General features: G+C 37.2%; 3 protein-coding genes across 4 annotated transcripts; 1 reads left to right on the plus strand and 2 right to left on the minus strand.

Moving 5' to 3' along the window:
• Positions 1–4,930: 4,930 nt before the first annotated feature.
• Positions 4,931–14,705, minus strand: LOC114351823 (uncharacterized). Its single transcript, XM_028303159.1, has 3 exons — positions 14,352–14,705; positions 9,742–9,915; positions 4,931–5,327 (listed from the first exon to the last, which is right to left on the minus strand). The coding sequence occupies exons 1-3, from the start codon at positions 14,416–14,418 to the stop codon at positions 5,239–5,241; spliced, it is 330 nt and encodes a 109-aa protein (XP_028158960.1). The 5' UTR covers positions 14,419–14,705; the 3' UTR covers positions 4,931–5,238.
• A 1,017-nt stretch (positions 14,706–15,722) lies between these two features.
• On the plus strand, positions 15,723–19,630 carry LOC114351795 (MICOS complex subunit MIC27). Of its 2 annotated transcripts, XM_028303120.1 has the most exons (8): positions 15,723–15,831; positions 15,924–16,084; positions 16,353–16,519; positions 16,878–16,987; positions 17,997–18,132; positions 18,455–18,624; positions 19,358–19,399; positions 19,519–19,542. In XM_028303120.1, the coding sequence occupies exons 2-6, from the start codon at positions 15,924–15,926 to the stop codon at positions 18,622–18,624; spliced, it is 744 nt and encodes a 247-aa protein (XP_028158921.1). In that variant the 5' UTR covers positions 15,723–15,831; the 3' UTR covers positions 19,358–19,399; positions 19,519–19,542. The 2 variants fall into 2 exon arrangements, with proteins under 2 accessions (XP_028158921.1, XP_028158919.1); XM_028303118.1 differs by having other exon boundaries at positions 19,358–19,630.
• LOC114351793 (probable ATP-dependent RNA helicase DDX23) lies at positions 19,493–22,319 on the minus strand. The gene has a single exon (XM_028303116.1). The coding sequence runs from the start codon at positions 22,177–22,179 to the stop codon at positions 19,699–19,701; it is 2,481 nt and encodes an 826-aa protein (XP_028158917.1). The 5' UTR covers positions 22,180–22,319; the 3' UTR covers positions 19,493–19,698.
• Positions 22,320–22,571: the final 252 nt, after the last annotated feature.

Below are 22,571 nucleotides of genomic sequence, written 5' to 3' on the forward strand. Positions count from 1 at the left end.
TAAGATCGAGTTCAAAGTGTATATCGCAGATTAAGGCCTGGGACTATGTTATATACACGAGATATGTATAATGTACAATGACATGTATAAGTAAGCATCATCGTCCACAAGTCTTACAAAATAATATTACACAAGTTTACATCAGGTCCATGATCCATTCAGCAAGGCATTACAATTTGTGAGCCATTTAAATTACGCCAAAATTCTTCACCAACGCCATTTTTCAGAATTCATTTTCAGGGCAATGTCATTACATTCTATCCCATAACACAACTGGATCTAGTCTATCTAGTGCATTGGTTCCCAAACTTATTTGAGACGCGCCCCCTTTCGACCATACAAAAAATTCCGCGCCCCACCTCCTCCAGTCAAGATTATTTATTGGTCGTATCGAGCAGTCTGGAATGCATTCTCTCAGCGGTCGCAGGTTTTTATACTTAAGTACACAGATGGCCTGCGCCCCCTTTAAAGGTCTTTGCGCCCCCCACTTTGGGAACCAATAATCTAGTGCGTTACATAATAAGTCAGCTCACCCAGTCAAAAGCTTCGTCAATATACCTACTCAAAAATAAACACGGCGGTTATTTTTTGTAGAAATTGCTTTAACCGCTTGAGTCCCAGACGGCATTAATTAATGTCATAACAATTGATTATCTATTGTGTCTAGATTCGCGGGCCTTGAAGGATTAATAAGCGTAGTTTTATGATAATGCCTTGCAGTTAGGTTATACCATAGAGGAGTCGTACTAAAAGGGAATCACTATAGAAAATTGCTTCATAAAATATAGATGTTAACTCGTGGCTTTTCCATAGTAAAATAATGGTAAAAATGCAATTTACCGCACCCTTTTGGTATGATTCCTTCAACCTAAAGTTACCAATGATGTCATCATTTGTATGTAACAGTTTCACCTGGCTTAGGCTATGATTGGTGTACACAAATTCTACGTTTACTATACACAATTGACCGTATAAATAACATTTTTATACAAGAAGTGACAAGTATATATCTTGTTTGACAGAATGAGATTAGAAACTCCAACGCCTGTATTCTCATCTCGCTCTTACTTTATAGTGAGCGAGTGAGATGTGGATAAGTACATGAATCATGTCTTCTCACAAGTATTTTTCACAAAGACCTATGTTTTCGGTATCTCCAATTAGGTAGTTGTCACTTAAATGTTTAGTACAATTACAAAGCTGGGTTACTAGAATAACATGAATGTATTTCGTTATCAAACGCTTTCAATACAAGGTAAAGGGACCATCAAATAAATATTTTCGGTCAGTCATTATAGTACATTTTCCTAATTTATATGATACCTAGCAGCCCAGCGTATACTAAAGACAGGTACACACTCTAACACAGAACACCGAATAGGCCCCGAAGAACGTTGAATCATTCGATGATTAGGAAGATAATAAGGCAACACGTAGATGCGTTGATTTTTCGTTAGTTTGTGCATTAACATTACAGGCCAGCGCATACATGGTGTTACGATTTGCTACAGTGACAAATGAAGATTAAAATTTAAATATAACCGACACAGGCGCGTCATATGCACCCTTCTTTAGTGTCTTGTAGTGACTTCATAACGCACCTTAAGAATGAAAGCGACTCATTTAAAAAATTTGGAGTAGGTATGTATCTAATTCTTAGCTTACAAACTGATGGCATTTATTTTGCACGTAAACATGCTATTTTTCGGAAAATATTTCGATTACCGACTCGGTCACGTGACTTATACAAACTTCACTAGTATACTCGTCTGTATTTATCACAAATCGTAACACCATGCCCGTTATCAGAGTAAATACAAATGAGTAGGTCATCTTCATAGAAACGCACCGAGCGCGGTTTGTATGTGAGCGTGCCAATACGTATACGGCGCGCACACACTGACAAAATTTAGCGTGGATTAGCGGGGTGTTGCGCCTAATTGCGTTTCAATGAAGATGACCTACTCCTTTGTATTTACTCTGAACGTTATCCACATAGTAAGTACAGTCAGTATCGAAGGAACGTTTACATTTTGTACACACGAACATTAGCTACCATTTTAGCTGGTTTCTTCTTAATCTATGCATGCTAAATAATAAATATATTGTTCTGCCATCTGAGATAAATTATAACATATTTGTAAGTCTTTCTACACTGATTGACTGTTAGCCACATGCCAATTTATACTTTGAAACATTAGTTTTTACTAGTATTTTTAGTAAAACAATACTTTATAATAGCTTTCTCAATAGATCAGAAATCATATTAGAGTTACTGAAAGTTTGACAGTTAATTAAATAGTATAAATTGACTGACAATCAGCTGACAACACAAGACTTATGAATTAAACATACAACGAAAAAGACAAAAAATATCTATTTGTACTAAGTGAAAGAGAAAAAGATATGTGCCGATAAAATTACGTATCCATTGACTAACTAATATCTATAATTTAATTAATAAATAATCATAAAGCCACTAAACAGCCTCAAATTATAAACCTGTTTGATAACTTCATCTATCACGTTCATTCTCTTACAGAATGAGAAGGATAGATAAAAGTTTAACTTAATTTACAAAGCGTTTACATTGGGCATAAGTGTTTGCAGTTTCTATTGTTAGCTTAGCCTTATCAAAAACAGAATTAAAGAAAATTAAGGCTTCTTCAAATTAGACGCTTGAACAGCATGAAAAAGCTTTTCCAATCGGATTTTGATGCTAATAAGATACAGTTATTAGTTTAGTTAGATTGCAAAACAACAACCTTATTTGTATTGGATCTAAATCGAAAATTAAATAAAGGTTTCCACATTCAATCCAAATGACCTGTCTAATCTAATTTGATGGCGCCCATTATGAACATTTTATACATCGATCTCTATATTATGACAGCTGGTGATAGCAGCATAATAGCATCTCTTTTGTATAGCGTCATTTCTTTCAAGGACATCCACGAACCAAAAATCTTGTATTTTCACGAGAATTATAGAAAAATCGATTGTCTAATAATATAATATTGGTATGTGGTGTGTTATTTTGCATCCATTTGACAGCTCAATTATTTGACTAAACAATAATTAAATTCAGATTCAATTAAACGAGTGATAGATCAAATCAATGAGAACTATCACAGAAAAAGTGCTTTTAAACATGCATTTTTATTGACAAAACCTAATTATCACGCGTTATTTCGAAATCCATTTTTTGTATATTCATAATACACATAACAATAATAAATAAAACTTAAATTATGTAAGCACCAAAATGTACTCTCGCCATAACAATCAAAACAAAATTGTACTCGCAAACAAATTAATTATAATTAACTTACGTATTATTGAATAAATTACGTTAAAATAACTAAGCGTACGTTTGTGTCTAATAAATAGGAACACAATTATAACTAGAATGTGTACATAACTTTTATTTTGGACAAAAGTATGAAAAAACGAGCTGCGACAAAATCACAAAAGTTCAGCTAGTAAATATTGAGGCCCGTATTATGAAACGATCCGCAAAATTCAATCCAAATTCAATTAGATCCGTACTTTTCAATCCAAATTCAATTAGATTCGTACTTGTGACTGTTTTCATGATAACTGAACCAATAACAGTGTAGATTTTTATGTTAGTGTCATTTCATAATACGGGGCTAAGTATTAAATAATGTTAGTTAATAAATATAGAGGCCATAGAGCAGAGTCAAAAGAGATTCTTGTTTTTAGTTTTTTTATTTAATTTTTTTTTGCATTTAACCGATATTTTATGAGTCTGTTGTTGTACACTTAATAAACTTGAGTTCATACCAATGTCATTTCAAAGTAGATATTACTTTTAACTCTTCACATCTTTAGCCTCTCTCATGTACAATCAGCGTCAAATACACTCGACATCAAATAAATCGCACCTCCCGCGACAAGCACTTTCAAACGTATGCATCCCCACTTCCCACCAATATTAGCACCATTTGAAAGCCTAGTTCTAAGCTTCATTTCATTAAAGGAAAGGATTTTACCCCGAAAATGTGTCCTTAGAAGGATCCAGAGTCACTTCTTCAAAAAACAGGTAGTTACGCTTGAGCCAACTTTTATGGCTATAAAACTGTTAAGCCTAACTTAATCGCTATCAATCTGATAAAGAGGACACGTGAGATCATTATTTGGTTTTATAATCATAAAAATTGGTCGAATTGATCCCAGAGGAGAGCCCAAAGTGAGGTCTTTTTTCAAAACACATTTATGGTATATGTTAATCATTTATTAAGAAATTAAATGTGTTTTTCTTTAAGGATATTTATTGGGCTTTCAAATAACACCAATATTGTTGGGGCACCATGATTGTGTCAGAAGAAAATCTTTAAAGTTCGCGTCGCGGAAGGTGCGGTTTATTTGATGTTGAGTATAGTTCGTGTCTTCGTGACATCAAAAATGGCCAAAAAGTTGATAACACAATTTTATTCCAATTGCAATAAAGGCGTGTTGCGAATTTTTAGCTACTTTCGGTGTCACGGACTATTTGACGCTGACTGTATGTCAAAAAATGTTATAAAAAAAACTAGGGCCGAATGAAGTAAAGTTATAGCTTGTTGAATCCAATTCATGAAAGCGTTAGAATATTTAAGTGTGTACATCATTTATTTGACAGTCCTTAAATATAAAATGAAGAAAAACTAATAGCGGTATCCCGATTGATACAATACAGACTTAAGTAAGACAGTCACATACAATAAAGTCGTAGACGCCAATCATTAAAAGTCTAACATTATTTGAACATTTTCCAAAATCAATACTTAATGACTGTCAACAGTGATATGAATTGGTAGCCTCTGTCTTTGAAGAAGAAGAATGATATTCTGATGGCAACTAAAACAAAAATGACTGACACTGGTGTCTACAACCTTAGATAACATTTACTTTTCAGATTCCATACATCCAACATTCAATAAAAACTTCCAAAAACTTACACGTCTATGACTTACAATTCTTACAAAATGCTATAACATACATCATTAATTTAAATTCGACTTCGAGCCCCTATGAGGTTACCTAATATTCTAGTTTCATTCACTGCAAAATCTACCTTCTCACCATGACATAGAAAGCTATTTTGTACACCATACCTAAATTAAGGTGGGGCTACATTACTCAGTGCTTAGTAATACTATTTACCTGATTGAGATTACTTAAGCTTTGGGCAAGTCCAGTGTTAGTCCGGGGACTGTGAGTGAGAGAGACAGCTCAACTGCAGCTGTCCTTTTTCGCCGGCGGTTCGTCTACTTTTTTCACGTCGAGATCAGTTTTCGAGGTGCCCGGCTGCGGGTCGAGGTCTGAAATAACAAATAAATAACGTTATTTTTGGCAACTGCTGACTGAAAATAGGGTCAGCCAGGATTTAATAAACTCGAATATCTATTTTCTATCTCTATCTCGATAATCTTGACCAAAAGTGTCGAGTAATGCAGATTATTTACTTAGATATCGTAGAGAAAATATTGGATTCGTCCAGCGAAGTTTCTTATAGATTAGTTTTATACAAAAGTCCAGCCAGCGGCAGCGGTCAACGTCGCTTATTAGTACCTACCTACGGTAGTCGTGTCGTCTTGGGCGACCAATTGTTATCTTTTATCGAGTCGTTGCCACAACAACCATACAAAGAGTAGCGACCGGCGCTGCTGTAGCCTTCGATTGTAGTAAATAATGCAGAACAACTTCGACCTTGGATGTAGCAAACTCACAACAAATAATAGAGAGGAGTACAAGCGGCTATCTTCCAGGAGATGTCAGAATGATATTCGAGACCCTAATTGTATTGAATAGTTAATTATTTTGCATAAACAAAGGAAGTGTTTTAGTGTCTCCCTGCATTTTCAAGACAGGTCAAGGATTTGGCATTGATGCTTTCAAATTATTTATTCATTCGAATCGAATTGTGTTGCCTGATGTTCAGACGTTACGAAACCAATGATAAATAGAGTGAAAATCACTGATTTACGTAACATGTTGTGTCCCCTGTCAAAGATCGTTCGCAGAGCAAATAAACAGATCAAATCAGATCGAAGTCTAGATAAACACATTTCCCAGATTAAGGATCCGCAGACAAACAAAGATACCCCTACCACATACGTGCCAGCGGCTAAGAAAAATACTCTTAGAGAATCCATCTTTGATTTATCAACAAAGGGATTTTCATTTCGGAACAACGTAAGCAATCTCTTTGGTATTCATGGACGCTTACGGTCGAAGTGAAACTATGGAAGCGGCTTTTAAAATGTTAAAATCGCCAATTAGTCTCGGAGTTAATTGTCTCCACAACAAATAATAGTCCTTTTCGTGCTGTTCAAACAATCTACTTGTTTCGAACGTGACAGAAATATTTACGTGAAATTTTTCAACTGAGACACACATCAATATTTATTTATGCGTAGGTAGAGCTGCCGACTAGCAGATAATTTACAAATTATGATGTTGCTCTTGAATCTTGTGACTATTAATAGACCAGCCTCCACGTTATCTGCGCAGAATTCGGGCCGCTTAGTCTGTGGCAATCGATTTGTATTTTTTATTTGGAGATATTTTGGTCAAACGCCTTCTTCGATAAGAGCGGTGTATTAAATTCTTTCTTTACTCTTACATATTAAAATTCTTTACAGTTTTATTTGTGATATGAGAAACTATTATAGGCATTTGATAAAGTAAAAACTGCTTACACTACGTATATCAGAGGGCAATAATGTTACTCATTGATGAGAGAGAAATGTCAAGGATCAAACTTGACCTTCACTCTTTGGGTTTTTATTGGCGGTCAAGCTGTAGATCCTGGCTATACAGGAGTTGCAGCGGTGGGAATAGTCCCGTTCTTTAGCGAGGAGCAACTATTGCCTTGCGCCCATTATTAAGACATTAATGCGTTTATGATTATTAGCAAATAAGTCAAGTCTTCTTTGTCCTGGTAGGAGGTGTAGGTACTAAAAAAACTGAAGCCTTCAAAGCACACAAAGTAATGAAGACATCAACAAAGGAAGGAAACGACCCACCTAATCGTAACTTCGTTATGACAGTGTTAACGCTGTCCTATACCGGAAAAGTAATTAGCAATAAACTTCTACTACAGCTGTCAATCAGTTAATGAGCTGTGTAATTATTATTTCTGATTCTTATCCCCATGTCCTTGGCTAGGACAAGGAAAAGGATAGCAAACAGAGTAATCATGACCCGATCACAATCACCGAGAGTCAACACGATGGAATCTGACACTGAGGGAGGTGACAACCATTTCCATGTACAGTCAACGTCAAATAAATGGGCAACCCAATCCCAAAGTAGCCAAAAAGTTTGCAAAAGTCTTTGTTACATTTGGAGTAAGGTTGTGTTGTCCACACTTTTTCGACACTTTGGGCGTCACAAACTATTTGACGCCGACTGTAAACTAGCACTAGTCAACCACCAAATCATGCTTAATGAAAGGAACTCGATTATTATAAATCGATCTCTTCGATACAAGCCATGTAGAGTTGAAAATAAAAGGTTAAAAAAAACCTTGAAATAAAGTCACTTACGCCACGGACATTATTATTCCATGGGGACCTAACACATTAAATAGTTTACTACGAGTAAGTACCTAAGGTAGTAATATCTGTGGCAAATCGCCGGAACTCACGGAATTGTGTCTATATGCTATAGTAATTTGTGAATTACCACGTAAACGTTTCTTTTTGGGGTTAAAACCGCTAAGCCAAAAACCGCCGTAAGGCCCGACTTACATGGACAGCTTGAAGCAGTTAGTATAGACTGCGACTTTTAAGTAAACGCACATACACACAGCAGTCACTCACAACTGTTTCCATAGTCGATACCAACTGCTTAAAGCTGTCCGTGTATGGCGGGCCTAAGTGGTTGCTTTCAAAAGTTGTTCTCGACAGCTGAATCCTGTCTTTTCAAAAGGAGTAAATGAGACTGATGACGGACGACATTGACGAATGACGTGCAAAAGTTGTTTTTCAGTTTTAGAGATAGTGAAAACTGTTGGAATCTAGCCCAAAGATTACTTGCCACACATATGCTAAATGAGACGCTTGCTTCTGTCAAAGAAATTCGTTATCGCGTGCATGACACGTGTATCCCAATAAGTAGTCCCAACCAATACACTTTTTTATTACAAAGACATTACTTAAAATTAGTTTTAAATCGCTGGCATGTGAAAAAGATGGTTTCCCCTGAAAAACTTTCATCCCATAATTCACTCGATCTATGTTTGAATGACTAAAGACTTTGTCATTATTCTGGGTTCCACCTTTTTCATATCAATATTGGTTCAGCACAGCCAGAAAATTGTAGCAATCAAACATAGAGTTACTTTCGCATTTAGGTATAACATTATTGTCACATAAATTGAGGTCGTCGATCCCTCTTCACCAATTCACACCTACTTACCACATCGTCGGTACACATACACAGTCATACGCCACACAACAACACGAGCACGTGTCCCTCTGACGTCAAGGCGATTGAACCTAACGTTATCTAGACGTCATTTCACAATTTACAATCATTAGATCGATAAATTGGCAAGCATCAGATAGCAACGTGTAAACACACGAACCATACTGTACACTATCACACAATACAGGTAATAAAACGGCTATTCACAAATTGCTTTATGCTTCACAATTAATGTCCATCAATCGCTGAATTCGACCGTATAGATAGGGTCAGGCAACGATAATCTTAGCAATCTAATCGATACGCTATGATTATGGGTTGGATTTCACTAAACTACGTCAATGTTTATAGATTTAAGCCAAACGACTACTGATAATGATCGTATTGCGTCAATTAGAGCGATTTTTGAATGCCGATGGCCTTGAGAGGATAGGATATGAAAACCTATAATCGCATAGTATTTTTCAGGCGGTTATCTGACTTTCGATCGCGACCGACACCGGCTAACGGCGTAATGCGAGACTGAGGTCAAAGCGAACGTGAGATTGTATTGAGCAAAATAAGGAAATTGCTTCATAAGGTTGTTGATATCGAGACAATAGAATATGAATTGCTATTGGCCCTCATGGTCGTATCAGTTACCTAAGAAACATAAAGGGAGTAAAATCATCTTAAGATGTTGATTGCCAATCTTATACATAATACATAATAAAACATCAACAAATCGATGTCATCGCCATGTTATCGCCCCGGGTACCAACCCATGCTACGCCGCCACTGATTAGGTACCTGAATTAAACAAGCAGCATGGTGCCTAATAAGTACCTCCTTATGAAAAACCCAAGTCACTCTGTCATTTTGGAAAGGGCAAGAGAGGTTTAATTAAAACTTTATTCAGGAATGTGTCCCTCTCACTTCAAGTGGGGTTGTAGGTACGTATGCCCTTTCCACAAATAGCATGTGGAGCTTAGCGCTTGAAAGGTAAGGACAACTTGAAAACCTAGAAGTGCGAGATGAGATCAAATTGACAAAATCTGTTAAAACTAGCATGACATGGGAAATGTAAAAGTACTCAATTCTCTGTAGACGAGTACTATGCTTACTCTATGGTGGAGATCGCAAAGTGTCTGATAGGCCGATTCAAGATCTGAAGTTTGTCGAAATCCGCCGCTGCTGGACTATTCTGATAAATCCACTCGTAAATTATTCATATTTTTAAGCACGAGGGGAACGAACGAAATAAGACTATTGGACTTTAAAAACGGAAGAATAAAGAAGGATTTAGGGAAAAATTTGACTCACCAGTCGTAACTAGCTGCTGCAGCCTTGAGGGCAGATCGGAGGTGGTGACCTCCGCTCCCTGAGGATGCAATATGTCCGGCATCGCATTCCGACGCCCCGTGCGGCCTGTCTCCAGAAATTCCTTGGGTACTTCTTCGCTATTTCTGTCTTGCATTATGGCCATCATTCTCAGCGCTGAAATGGCGGAAGAATGGCTTTTATTGCGGATTGCTTACGGTACCTACAGTTTTAAGTAACAAAAAGCTTATCCGGGTGGATAAGTTGTTGGATTGGTATTTGGTGGGCACCAATCTACAACAGTTAGGGTAAAAACGTGAAATACCTAAATACAAACTAGTTATAAATAGGGTTTAACAGCTAGATAAGCCTTCTTTTTACAAGCGTAATGCTACTATCCTATGCTTAGGTAATAAAAATATAGTTTGATTGACACTACTGCATAATCTAATACTACTGTCAGCTAGAGGTATGGTCAACAGAGAAGAAACGTCATGTAACATTTATGAAAAATTGGTCAAAGATTAGGTATATTCAATGTTTACTAAGGCCTTGCTTTGCTATGTAACGTGCGTGTTCGTAGTTTGGTTGAAGTGGATACTCTTGATTCAAGGGTAAACATAAAAATCACTTTGTGTATTTGTACTAACAAACCACACAATAGAAAATTATTACACCCACATAACTATCAAAGTAGAAATAAAATAAGCTTTGATACCATGCAACTGTTGAATGTAGTACTAATGGTGCAGTCCACGGCACATCAGACTGGACAGTTTTGTTGCAAATTAGCATCTTTTACAGTTGAATAAGATGCCGCAGTGTATAGCTTGACGTGCTGCTGTACTGCGTAGTATAATAGTAAAGTAGGCACACGCCTGCATTCTGGGTCAGTAGAGCTTGTGATAGAAGAGTGGAAAGTTTGTAAATGGCAAATAATCTACTGTTTACGCACGATAAGCCCTATCTCGGACTCTAATCCAAGTATTAGGTCATAAAGTTTGCTAAATGCCAATATACTGATACTTACATAAACTATCTTGGTTATTATATTAGAACATAGGTACTTGTGAAGCTTTTAGCGAAACCGCAGAGCGGATTGTCTAACAGTCATTCAGGCAAAAAATAATTCTAATTAGAAACTGCGATGTCGGGCATAAACTGTGATGAGGTTTTGGTTTTTAAACCATCGTATGAACTAGGAATCAAATACACAGCAACATGTGTTGATTAAATGCTCTGTGACGAACACGAGTGAATGTTGATGACTTGAAAATTAACACGCCGCCAGATATCTTTTCAGAAGATTTCATCTTAGTTCAAATTAATAACGTGCCAAGTACCGAAGTACGGGACATCACCCGTCTTTATTAATACATTAGTTCCTTTTTAAAAAAGCGACTTAACTTTCGACGTAGGAGTACTTTTTAAACAATGGGTTATGTTGACCATACACTACATTCACCTATAAACTGATACCAAGGGGATTTAGTGCAATAAATGTATAATCAAATGTTATCTATGAGGTTAAGTAATATAATTAAATAGATAAGATAAACGTGTCACATTCGATGGAGAATATTAAATAATTATAGTTCCGTAGTGCATTACATTTGGCGTTGCTTTTGGCGCTTAGAACGGCAAGACGCACTGCGGGGGACCTTTCATGGCAGCGTAGATTAACCCACATGGTCACACTTGCCTCATTCTCTGAAAGCCTTTTTAGTATAATGTATCTTTTGTCATCCATAACAGTTGATTTCTCTGTTTCCAGGTTTATAGAACTTCTTTTCACTCATTCATTTTTTAAGCCACGTGTAGAAAAGGTGTTCTCTGCATTAGATCCACCATTGATCGCATCTGCAGTTGTGCACTCTTTGAATGGAATGTTTTGTTACCATGAGCAAGTCCATTCACCTTAAGATTTTCCGATTCATTTTATTTCGTAAAAAGGTTTTACAACAATGGCCCATTACAATGAAATTTCTTTTTTCTATGTAATAGACTGCATTGTCCAACATTAGCAACATCGCATACCTTTACTTATCTCAGGAACTACGACCCATGAGCAGACACTTTGCACAGTTAAGTATGTACTCTCTGATAAGTGGTTTTGCGTCATTAGACTTAGAGATAATGTTGCGATGTTCAAAGTTACTCTCTTTGTGAGTTTTTGTCGTTCGACTTTTTTTTATCGTTATCGGTCTGTGTGAGCTTGGATAGGAAACCAAGAGCTGCGGATGAATGTCCAATTTTAGGACAATAACTCGCGGCCCCGTTTCATTGGCCCCGGAGGACACCGTTGGGTTTTAGTGGGTAAGCCCTGCCCTTCTGGGCGGGGAGTCACACATTATAACCCACTAGATGTCCCCATCGACTAGTGGTTATGCGTAAAGCATTTCCCATCGGAAAAAAAGGATAGGAAGCCACGTCATGGTTATGGCTGCAGACGCGTATTTAATCGTAGTTCGATTTTTAAGCCAACTATGGGCAGAAACTAGTATAATAAACGCTCAATTCCAGAGACAATATAGAGAATATATCGACAAACAGTACGAAATTACGAGTCCCGTTTCGACAAAAAAGAGTAAGTACTTTTGGTATTTGTTGGCGCCCAACTGGGGCGCAATGACTCGTACTGAATTAGCATTCAGTATCACACCATTCATTTGAAAGGTCGTTCTTAAGCAGATACAAATAAAATGCATCATCACCCGAGTCTATACTTAGGATACGTGTCGTAATTGCCTCTGGCAACCAATTATGATGCTAATGAGGCAAGTTCTAAGGCATTGAAGTGTCTTCTGGCCTCTTCATTACAATTACAGATCACAATGCAAAGAGGTACAGTGTTCACAAGCCTTCTATTCAACGCACATGCAATTATGCACACACGTACGTATATCTTGACATGGTCGCCACTTTTATCTATCCTTTCTAGCAAAAATGGGATATACATAGACTGAAATTACGTGGGCTCAACTTTTTGAAATTAATTTTACTCAGGACTTCCTTGGAATCTCTCCCTCATAGCTCATAGATGTGCGACGAGCAATTTGCATTGGTCTCTTGGCCAATTTATTGGTTGAATTAAGAGCACTGCTCAATGCAAAAGAAACATCGGATTCATGGTTATTTCACTATTCTTCACTTGCTTATTAGAGCATTTCTTATTCTAAGCTTACTGAATTGATATCATTGTATATCGCCATTCACTGAGCAAATGTGGATGACGCGAAATTGCACTCTGAAGAAGTACTAATGGGACTACTAAATATTTAGCTGATGTAGCACATTACTTTGATGAGACTGGCTCATAGCTATTCAGTGCACAAAAGCACATAGTAATTTAAGCACTTGGTCAAAAACTATGGCGTCATATTCGGCTCTTTGAAATATTCTTATTTATTTAAATTTGTCTCATAATTCCAAGAGTATTTATTCACTGAGACAAGATAATACAGTAGAGTTGAAGGGATTTAAGCATACTATTTATCTAAAAACTCTGTAAACATAGTAGGTAGGTCTGTAAACTACTACAAGGAAAGACCTTAAAAATATTTTAAGAAAAACCTATACCTCATAGTCTAATAACTAGAAAGAGAAAACTAAATGTAAAAGCATTTTTTATGTAAACTATAATAAGTTTACAACCAAAAAGTAAGATTGGATAAAAACTGTTGTTTTCAGACTCAGATAGTTTTTCATCCTAAACTAGAAAAATACAAACATGCAATAAAAGCTAACCAATCAATACATGCTGAATAAAGCAGATACAAAAATGATGATTCAAGTTTAAAAATAAATGTTTCTATTAAAATACTTTATGAAGTGATATTTTTATAAATATTTTTCAAATCATAACATAAAAGGCAAAACAAAGACTACCAGAGTTTTCTACAATTATTTTTATAAAAATTAACCTACACATGTCAGTAGTGTGATAAAAATAATACCTACTTAAGAAAACTTAAAGAAGTGTTTTTCATTCATTCATTCTAGAAAGCTATTGCAGTTATTGTCTTGTGAGGTTTTTTCTGACAGGTGTAAGTCAATCAAAAATAGCAAAATAATTTAATTATTGAATTAAATATAGGAGAAATGGTTATATACCATATCATCCCAAGATTATCTTCAGCGGGGTAGCGGACACCGCGTGTGACCCAAGCGGCGGTCACGCTATGCGCATGCACCTTACAGTCCTGGATAATGCAAGACAATGTTAGTATTCCTCCGCGAGTCCGTAACGAGCGATACCAGATGATCTAGTTAGTTTTGACCTGGAAAATTTAATGTCTCAGCAATGCTTTAACATTAATTCAATAATGTCTGAATTTTATTTGGTCAGGTCAATAAATTAGAAGAACTTAGGATAAGATGACATATTTTGTCTCATTTATCTAGAGATTAAATGGAAAAATTGCAGTTGATCAAGCATGTTAAAATCCAGGCATTATTGATGAAACAGTCAAAGAAACTATGAAAGTAAAAGAAGAGTTAGAGATTTCGGAGATGAAGAATGCTCTTCCAAACAAGCTATAGTCGAAAACTGAAGCGGAAATCAAACCCCGCGGTCTAAGAAGCGAAGCACCAACATGCTTTCCTTCTTGTACCTGCTCGGCTCTTCACGCGGTGGCTCCTCCGGTGCTTTGAAACACGACCCACTCGCATTGTGGACATGATTATAATCACTGCTTCAAAAACATACGAATTTATTGATTTCAAAACTAAAACCGTACTCACAATCACATAACTGTTTAGTCGACGGAACACAACAGACCACAAAGAAGACAATTAGATATCTCGCGATAGTTGTTGTGACTTTTATAGAGGTTTAGCGGTGTTGAATTAAATAACGAATTATGAATTTTAAAGAGCACAGAAATCACAGCAATACACAAAAGATTAAATAGAATGGTGGTGGTGGTGACATGACCATCAACGTCCGCGAAAATGACAGATATGATTTGACAGCTGAGCAAAATAATTGCAGTCCGAAAACACTTATCAACTGTCTCTTTGTCCGAAACCAGCACTTTCGTACGTCCCTAATAAATAATTTGAAATTCATTTTCTAGTAAGTTTATGGACTTATCGTAAATTATTTCTATAAGGTATCACCATTGTCCATTTATTAGAATGCTCTATGGTTATTTATTAGAGAATAAATTTTATAATTTATTATAGCCTGACCAGGAACATAAAAACCCTGGCATAGAGGCGCTTCAATTGCATTTGATAGTGCAACACTGAGTACAGTCGTACCTGTGTTAAATTAATAGGCTAACTTTATGTTTCAGGATTCAGGATTACGGGATAATTTTATATTTTCATAAATTAACGAAAAAATATTATTATAGGTAACCTGGTTTAAATAAATTAAATGAAACCATCAATCGAACTAGTAGGATTTATTTTATTATTCATCAATAATCAAATTTAGAACTTGAATATTCAACTGCAATGTCTGCTCATGAACGCTTCAAACTCGGTACTTCTTTCCCAATTCCATAAAATTCAACTTTTAGAAAGTGACAAAAAACTTTAAAATAGGTAGTTGAAACAAACCACAGCTAATTTTCATAGTAGACTGTACTATACGATAAACATGTCAGTCAATTTGACAACCTTTATTGGAAACATTTTCAATGAAAATATTGTCCGAACCCTTGGCATTTCTCTTCGACAAATACTTTAACACATTGTGAACCACTTTTCTCACGACTATAATAAGATTTTAGCAATTTCATTCACAAAATCAATTGCGCACATTTAAAATAAAGTTTGTTTACACTTTGACAACAATAGACTGACATGCAAGGTGACATGTCAATGAAGTTTTTAGTTACTGTTGCCATTAAAAGAAATTAGTACCATTAGTTTTCCGCAATATGGCGAGGGTTTTTATGTTCCTGGTCAGGCTATAGAATTAAAATCATTCTGAAAAATCTACCATAATAGTAGCATTTTTAATTAATTTTGGCAACTGCTTACATAACGTCAAATTCAGCTGTCAAATCAAGCAGCTGATCAGCGAAAATTTTACGAAAATTAATATTTATGTAATTATAGCAGTGGAACATCTCATTTGAGGTATATAGAGTTTATTAATAATATGTGTACAATCTAACAACTGCAATCTTGCAAGTGAAAGTGTGTGTACATTGTAATATTGTTTTGTTTAGATGCTGCGAAAGGTAGTTTTAGGGTCCGGGTTATTGGCTTTGGTGCCTACTGTGAAGGCGGCAACTCCCGTGTCGAATGAGCCGAGTGGTCCTGCGAAGCCTCCTCCCATGAGGCCGCCTGACCTGCCCATATACGAAGCGCCACACGCTGATTATGGGGAGTGAGTAAAACTTAACCTTTTTCTTTGTGATCTTGCTGTTTTAGAAAAAAGTATTGCTTATAACCGGTTACTGAAGACCTGTATTGTATATACCATATCTATTATTACTTTCTGCATATATTAGAAAGTTAGAAGTGTTGTTTTTTTAAGAAATTTTGATCTATCTGGTCTTAGATTAATAAAATCTAAGTAAGTATCTGGTTAATTCTGTTTCAATAATATTGCAGATTACAAAACATCCTTACAACTATGATCTTTATGTCTATAGGTTCATAGAGTCCAAATCAAAAGAACAGAAACCTGGTTACATCAAAACTGCACTGCTGACTCCAGTGAAGGCGGTGCGAGAGCAGGTTCAAAATGTTTGGGAACAAACAGACGCAGTTAAAAACACAGTGCAGGAGCACTACCATGAGGCTAGAGATAGATCAGATTGTAAGTACAGACATACTCTATTAACTAAAATTATAATTTTTTAAAAGTTTGTTCGTTCTTTTCAGCCAAATAGTGTCTACTGCTGGATAAAGGGTTTCCACGATGACCTGTGTTTTTATAATGTTAAATTTGGTTTAGCCCAATTTCTTTAACTTACTCAATATCAACCAGAAGAATATAAGTAGCTCTTAAAGCCATCTCAGGCAGATTATCCTGAAAGCAATTTGAGTTTTATAGCTTGAGAAAGATTCAAATTGGATTCTAAATTGCTGAGATTATCTTTTACATAACAAAACATATTATTATTATCTCATAGTTCTGAAAATATTTTATCGCCAATTATTTCAAACTATTTCAGGGATTGTGCAATACTTGCGTGAGGAAGAAAACAAGGAGGTGCGGTATGGGGCGGTTGCAATGGGAGGTCTCACTGGCTTCATATTTGGACTAAGGGGTGGAATCATCAGGGTATGTATATTTTTACTTAATTAACCAACAAGCAGACTATCCCAACTATATATATATATATATACTAGCTTTCCGCCCGCGGCTTCGCCCGCGTGGAATTTTGTCTGTCACAGAAAAACTTTATCGCGCGCGTCCCTGTTTCAAAAACCGGGATAAAAACTATCCTATGTTCTTTCCCGGGACTCAAACTATCTCTATGCCAAATTTCATCAAAATCGGTTGCGAGGTTTAAGCGGGAAAGCGTAACAGACAGACAGACAGACAGACAGACAGACAGACAGACAGACAGACAGACAGAGTTACTTTCGCATTTATAATATTAGTTGGGATATATATAATATTATAAATGCGAAAGTAACTCTGTCTGTCTGTCTGTCTGTTACGCTTTCCCGCTTAAACCTCGCAACCGATTTTGATGAAATTTGGCATAGAGATAGTTTGAGTCCTGGGAAAGAACATAGGATAGTTTTTATCCCGGTTTTTGAAACAGGGACGCGCGCGATAAAGTTTTTCTGTGACAGACAAAATTCCACGCGGGCGAAGCCGCGGGCGGAAAGCTAGTGGTAATATAATTGCCACTTTATAGCCTTTGTGTTAAGGCCCAAAACCAATGAAAAATGTATCCCTGTAATGATCTGTCCATTTACTTTTACATTTTACAAACTGTTATCTCATAGTTACTTGGCAGGATTAAAGATAAGCCTGGGCCGCACATAAAAAGCGTCAAAGTATTCTTTCATATATTTTGTATTATATGTTTCTCAATAAGGATATCTCAATATATGGATAATATCCAAGGATATTTATTATCAATAAGGGCGGCGCTAAAAGGAAGTTCGTGCGTTCCGACCTTTAGAGCCAAAGCCCGTTTAGAGACGTCTGTCTTACATAAAAATATCTGTGGCGGACACGCGAGCGGTGCCGCTTACGGCGAAATCTTTGCGGTGGGGCGCTGCAACCCATCGTGAGCTTTGGCTTTTATTTAATTAATGTTTTTTTACAATTACAGCGACTGTTCTACACTGGCCTGGGTACCACCGGTATGGGTCTAGTGTGCTTCCCAGAACAAACTAAAGAGCTGATGAAGAGCAATGGTGCACTCGCGAAACAGTACATCAATATCGCATACAACTTCTTATATGGAGGTAAATACATAATTATAGTCATCACTTACTTTTTTATCTCATATTTTTAGAAAGTAATGTAGGATTGATAAGATACCTATGTGTTCAGTTTGTAATGTCGATGATAATATTTAACTCTTATCTATTTTTAAAGAAAAAATATTTTGTTTGAAGATGGTTTGATGACTAACTTCTACAGAATCAGATTTTCTATTCACATTTCTACATACGACTAGTGAGCGGGTTAGCAAGAGATTATACGCAACCACTTTATTCAACTGTCTCAGATAAACATCGGTCTTGTAGACACTCCAAATTGTACAATAAATTCTTATTTCATCAGTAAAACCGGGTGATCCTCAACTCGAGGTCAAATTCCCTGAGCTGTCTTTCCCCAAAGACTTCTCGGAGTTTGTCGACCTGACCGTGTCAATGGCTGCATCAGTGAAGCAGGCAGTCATGCCGCCACCGTCTAAGGAACCCGACTCCAAGTCAGAGGAGAAAAAGGATTAGGTATAGATTCTAGTGGTGGAGTGGTGGTGGTTTTCTTGCATGTAGGCTTTGGATTCAACTTCTGGCATTCTCTTGACGATTTTGTTTTAACAGCATGTTTTTCGTTTCTTTCTGTTGTGCTGTGCCTGCTACGTTTTTGGTTGGTGTGTGATTTTACAGCATGGATTTTGCGTGGGCTTTCTTTAATTTTCTTTTGTAATGACGCTTCAAATAGAGTAACATGGAAACTTGAGAATCGTTAGTAACATACTTAAGACATTGATTAATTTATTTTTTCAATATTACACATCTTGTGGTGGATGAATAGACATTTTTAGAGTGTGCTACTGATAAGCAATGCTTTTTTATGCTTGTTCTGGTTGCAGATTTTTTTTTACTCTAAAAGCTTCAATCCTATTACATGTAACTGAATAATGCACGTTATTTAAAAAAAATGTCTTCTTGAAAAAACATAACACGTTAATTGTAGCCAAACCCGAAGGGCTGTATAGTATACCTATTATATGTGACGTAGCTAAAGTGACTCTGGGTGCACTAAGAATATTGTATGCAAAATAACTGTTTAGCGCCGTCTCACATCTCTTATGTGCGCTTGCGCACAGACGTGAATGCAAACGTCGCCTAATATCTGTTGATTTCTTACAACGCATCTCTTCCCCTCGTCTTTGAAAGAAATCCAGCTTTATACAAATGAGTACCTAGGTAACTAATATTTTTGTTTATTATTTTACAGATTATTTATTTCGAGAAGACGTAGAAAGTCAAGCTGTTCCCAGTACGTATACCTACCTAGTTACCTAGCGGTAGATAGGCTCCCAGCTAGCTCAAAGAATATTTTTACCCCTATGGTTTTTTACCTATGAAAATGTCACCAAGTATTTCTTTATTTTACAGCCACATCTTAACTATCAAGCAACATACAAACAGCAATGTAAACCTGTTAGTGAAAACTTAACTTATTGTCTACTAGAATACAGTGTAAATTGAAAATAAATGTATATTTTTACATATCGTATTTTATTTCACCTTAAAAAGTACAATTCATTTAATTCCAATTTAATTAACAGAACTGCATTATGCAAAAATCATTTCCTCTCGCCTCTTCTTGGTGACTACTGTGCCTGGCTTATGCTGGGCCTCTGGGTGATTCATCAACTCAGGAGGACATGTCGACACAGAGCTAGCTAATAGGACCTGTTTCAAATCGTAGAACAGAGCCGAATCCTCTTTCGTGACGAACGATATGGCTTTACCAGTCTTGCCAGCACGACCAGTACGACCGATACGATGCGTGTAGTCCTCAATAGTCTTTGCCATGTCGTAGTTGATGACAATACTGACGTCCTTGATGTCGATACCACGACCGGCGACGTCTGTCGCGACAAGTATATCTTTAGACCCGTTCTTGAGACTCGCAAGCGCGAAGTCACGCTGTTCTTGCCCTTTACCACCGTGCAATGTACACGCATTGAAACCCAGCTTCTCGAGACCTTTCGCGAGCACGTCAGCCCCTTTCTTTTGATTGACAAAAATAATAATCGGAGGCTCCACTCCGCGTTGCAAAATCTCGGTCAGCTTCCTACGCTTCTCGTTCTCGCCAATCATGTGGACCACTTGTTCGGTTCTATCGACTGGTTTACCGACCGATCCTATGTACACGATTGCCGGTCTTCGAAGGTAGCTTCGGGCTAAACGCTCCACAGCCGGAGGCATAGTTGCTGTAAACATCACAGTTTGTCTGTACTTCTTTTTAGTATTGTAATTGGCCAGCAGAACCGACGCATCCTCGGCTGCGTCAGTGTCCGGTTTGATGTTCGATACGGGCATGTATTCTAGAATTTTCTGCACATCAGGTTCAAAACCCATGTCAATCATACGATCTGCTTCGTCGAGTACCACGTATGTGCAGCGATTAAGTACTAGATAACGGTTTTCTAAAACATCAATGAGACGACCAGGCGTTGCAATAACGATTTCACAACCCAATCTCAGTTTGAAACCTTGCTCTTCACGAGATAAACCACCGACGACTACGACTGATGTGATTCCAAGTGGAATACCGAATTTGTTAGTCTCTTCCTCAATTTGTTGGGCCAACTCACGAGTTGGCGCCAATATAATAGCATACGGTCCTTGATCGGCGTCTTCCATGCGCTCACTCTTGGGCAATGACTGGATCCAAGTCAGAAGAGGTATGAGGAAAGCCAGTGTTTTACCAGATCCTGTTTCGGCGACACCAATGATGTCTCGATTTTGTAAACCAATAGGTATGGCTTGTCTCTGAATTGGTGTGGGGCTTTTGTATCCAACTTTGTTGATGATGTCCATAATGTCTTGGTGGAAACCTGCCTCCTTCCAATTACGAATAGGGTTGGGAATTTTTCCACCTTTGATAGTGATATTATAATCTTCTCTAAAGATTCGCCAATCTCTTTCAGTCATTTCATCCTGGTCTTTCTCAGACCAGTGACGGTCATCCCATTTTTGTTTGTCTTCCTTCTTTTTGACTTTCTTCAACCTTATTTTCTCTTGTTCTTTCTCAAGTTCTGTTCTACGTTTCTCCAGAAGATTACCATAAAACTTACAGTGGTCTTTTTTCTGTGCCTTAATGTCTATGCCAGCGATGTGACCTCTTCCAAAGAATTGTACTTGATGCCTTTCTTTGTACAGCTGATTGTAATCATTTGATGTGTCTTCTGAAGCATCCCAATCAAATACAAATTTTCTGTCATTGAGACGTCTCACTCTACGTTTCTTTTTGATGATTCCCAAGTAACGAGCTTTGATAGCTTCTTCTTCTCTTTCCTTGTCTTTAGTTTTTGATACTTCTTCATTTTTATCTTTTTTATCATCGCGACGGTCTCCTGCAGACTTCCTATCATCATATTTACGTTCCTCTCGCCTCTCTCTTTGCTCCCTTCTCCCTTCCTCTTCTCTTCTGTCTCTGTCCTCCTTATGCTTCTTTTCTTCATCCTTCTTAGAGTTGGAACTAGAACTACCAGTCAGATCAATAGTAGTTATTGAGGGTTTCTCCACATTGGCTCTCATAGCTTCAACCTGTTCACGACGCCTTTCTAATGCCAACGCTGCCCTTTGCTCTTTGGTTAAAAACACTGGTTTGCTTCGAGCTTCCTCTTCAGCCTTTTTCTTGGCGAGAAGTTCCTCTAAAGACAGTGGCTCACGTTTAACAGGTTTGGGCTCCATCTTTTTAGTATCTTCTTCCTCTTCTGGCTTTTCATCCTCTTTTTTCTTGCTCTTTTCTTTATCATCGTAACGCCTATCCTTCTCCTTACCGTCGCGTTTCTTCGGACTTCTGGAACGACCACGCTCCTTCCTCGGACTCCGAGAACGTTCGCGTTCTTTCCTCGGGCTCCGCGATCTGTCTCTTTCTTTTCTGCCAGGACTGCGCGACCTGTCTCGCTCTTTCCGCGGACTCCGCGATCTTTCTCTGCGCTTTGTTTTATCCCGGTGAGAATCGCGGTCTTCGTGACGATCTCTTTCACGTCTTTCTCTAGAACGAGATCTTCGCCTTTCAGGACTTCTGTCTCTAGCCATGGCGGGTACTTTGGTTTTACTTTATTCGTAAACCATAACAAAGAGCTTGAAAGAGTGAAATTTTAACGAAAATTATGAATGAAATACAGAAAATAATGTAAACTTGCGTCCGACATCCAGGGGCAAAATATTTTTGACAGTTCGCTCGTGTTTGACGACTTTGATAGACGTCAAAAGCTAAAAATATTTGAACGGGCGAAAGTACGATTCAAATGGTGGAGAAACCATTGATTTAATTTTCTGAGAAGAAACCATAAAAAATCTATAAAGATCCAGACGCTGCTGCTATTTGTATCTATTGATGAATGAATAGTGAACATGAATAGATTAGGTAGTCTAAAACTGAAAATATGAAAGAATGTGTTTAAAAATGTTTCTGAGACTCAAAAAAT

The sequence above is a fragment of the Ostrinia furnacalis genome, unplaced genomic scaffold (genome assembly GCF_004193835.3).
Source record: "Ostrinia furnacalis isolate ACB-3 unplaced genomic scaffold, ASM419383v2 OfSCF1198, whole genome shotgun sequence".
Lineage (NCBI taxonomy): Eukaryota > Metazoa > Arthropoda > Insecta > Lepidoptera > Crambidae > Ostrinia > Ostrinia furnacalis.

Excerpts from the sequence above, each read along its gene's own strand:
- LOC114351823 (XM_028303159.1), bottom strand. The coding sequence starts at position 14,418 with ATGTCCACAATGCGAGTGGGTCGTGTTTCAAAGCACCGGAGGAGCCAC. Across the intron at positions 9,916-14,351 it reads CCGCGTGAAGAGCCGAGCAG|CGCTGAGAATGATGGCCATA; the intron begins GTACAAGAAGGA and ends CCGCCATTTCAG. Across the intron at positions 5,328-9,741 it reads GCAGCAGCTAGTTACGACTG|ACCTCGACCCGCAGCCGGGC; the intron begins GTGAGTCAAATT and ends TTGTTATTTCAG.
- LOC114351793 (XM_028303116.1), bottom strand. The coding sequence starts at position 22,179 with ATGGCTAGAGACAGAAGTCCTGAAAGGCGAAGATCTCGTTCTAGAGAA.
- LOC114351795 (XM_028303118.1), top strand. The coding sequence starts at position 15,924 with ATGCTGCGAAAGGTAGTTTTAGGGTCCGGGTTATTGGCTTTGGTGCCT. Across the intron at positions 16,085-16,352 it reads CCACACGCTGATTATGGGGA|GTTCATAGAGTCCAAATCAA; the intron begins GTGAGTAAAACT and ends TTATGTCTATAG. Across the intron at positions 18,133-18,454 it reads ATACAACTTCTTATATGGAG|TAAAACCGGGTGATCCTCAA; the intron begins GTAAATACATAA and ends TTATTTCATCAG.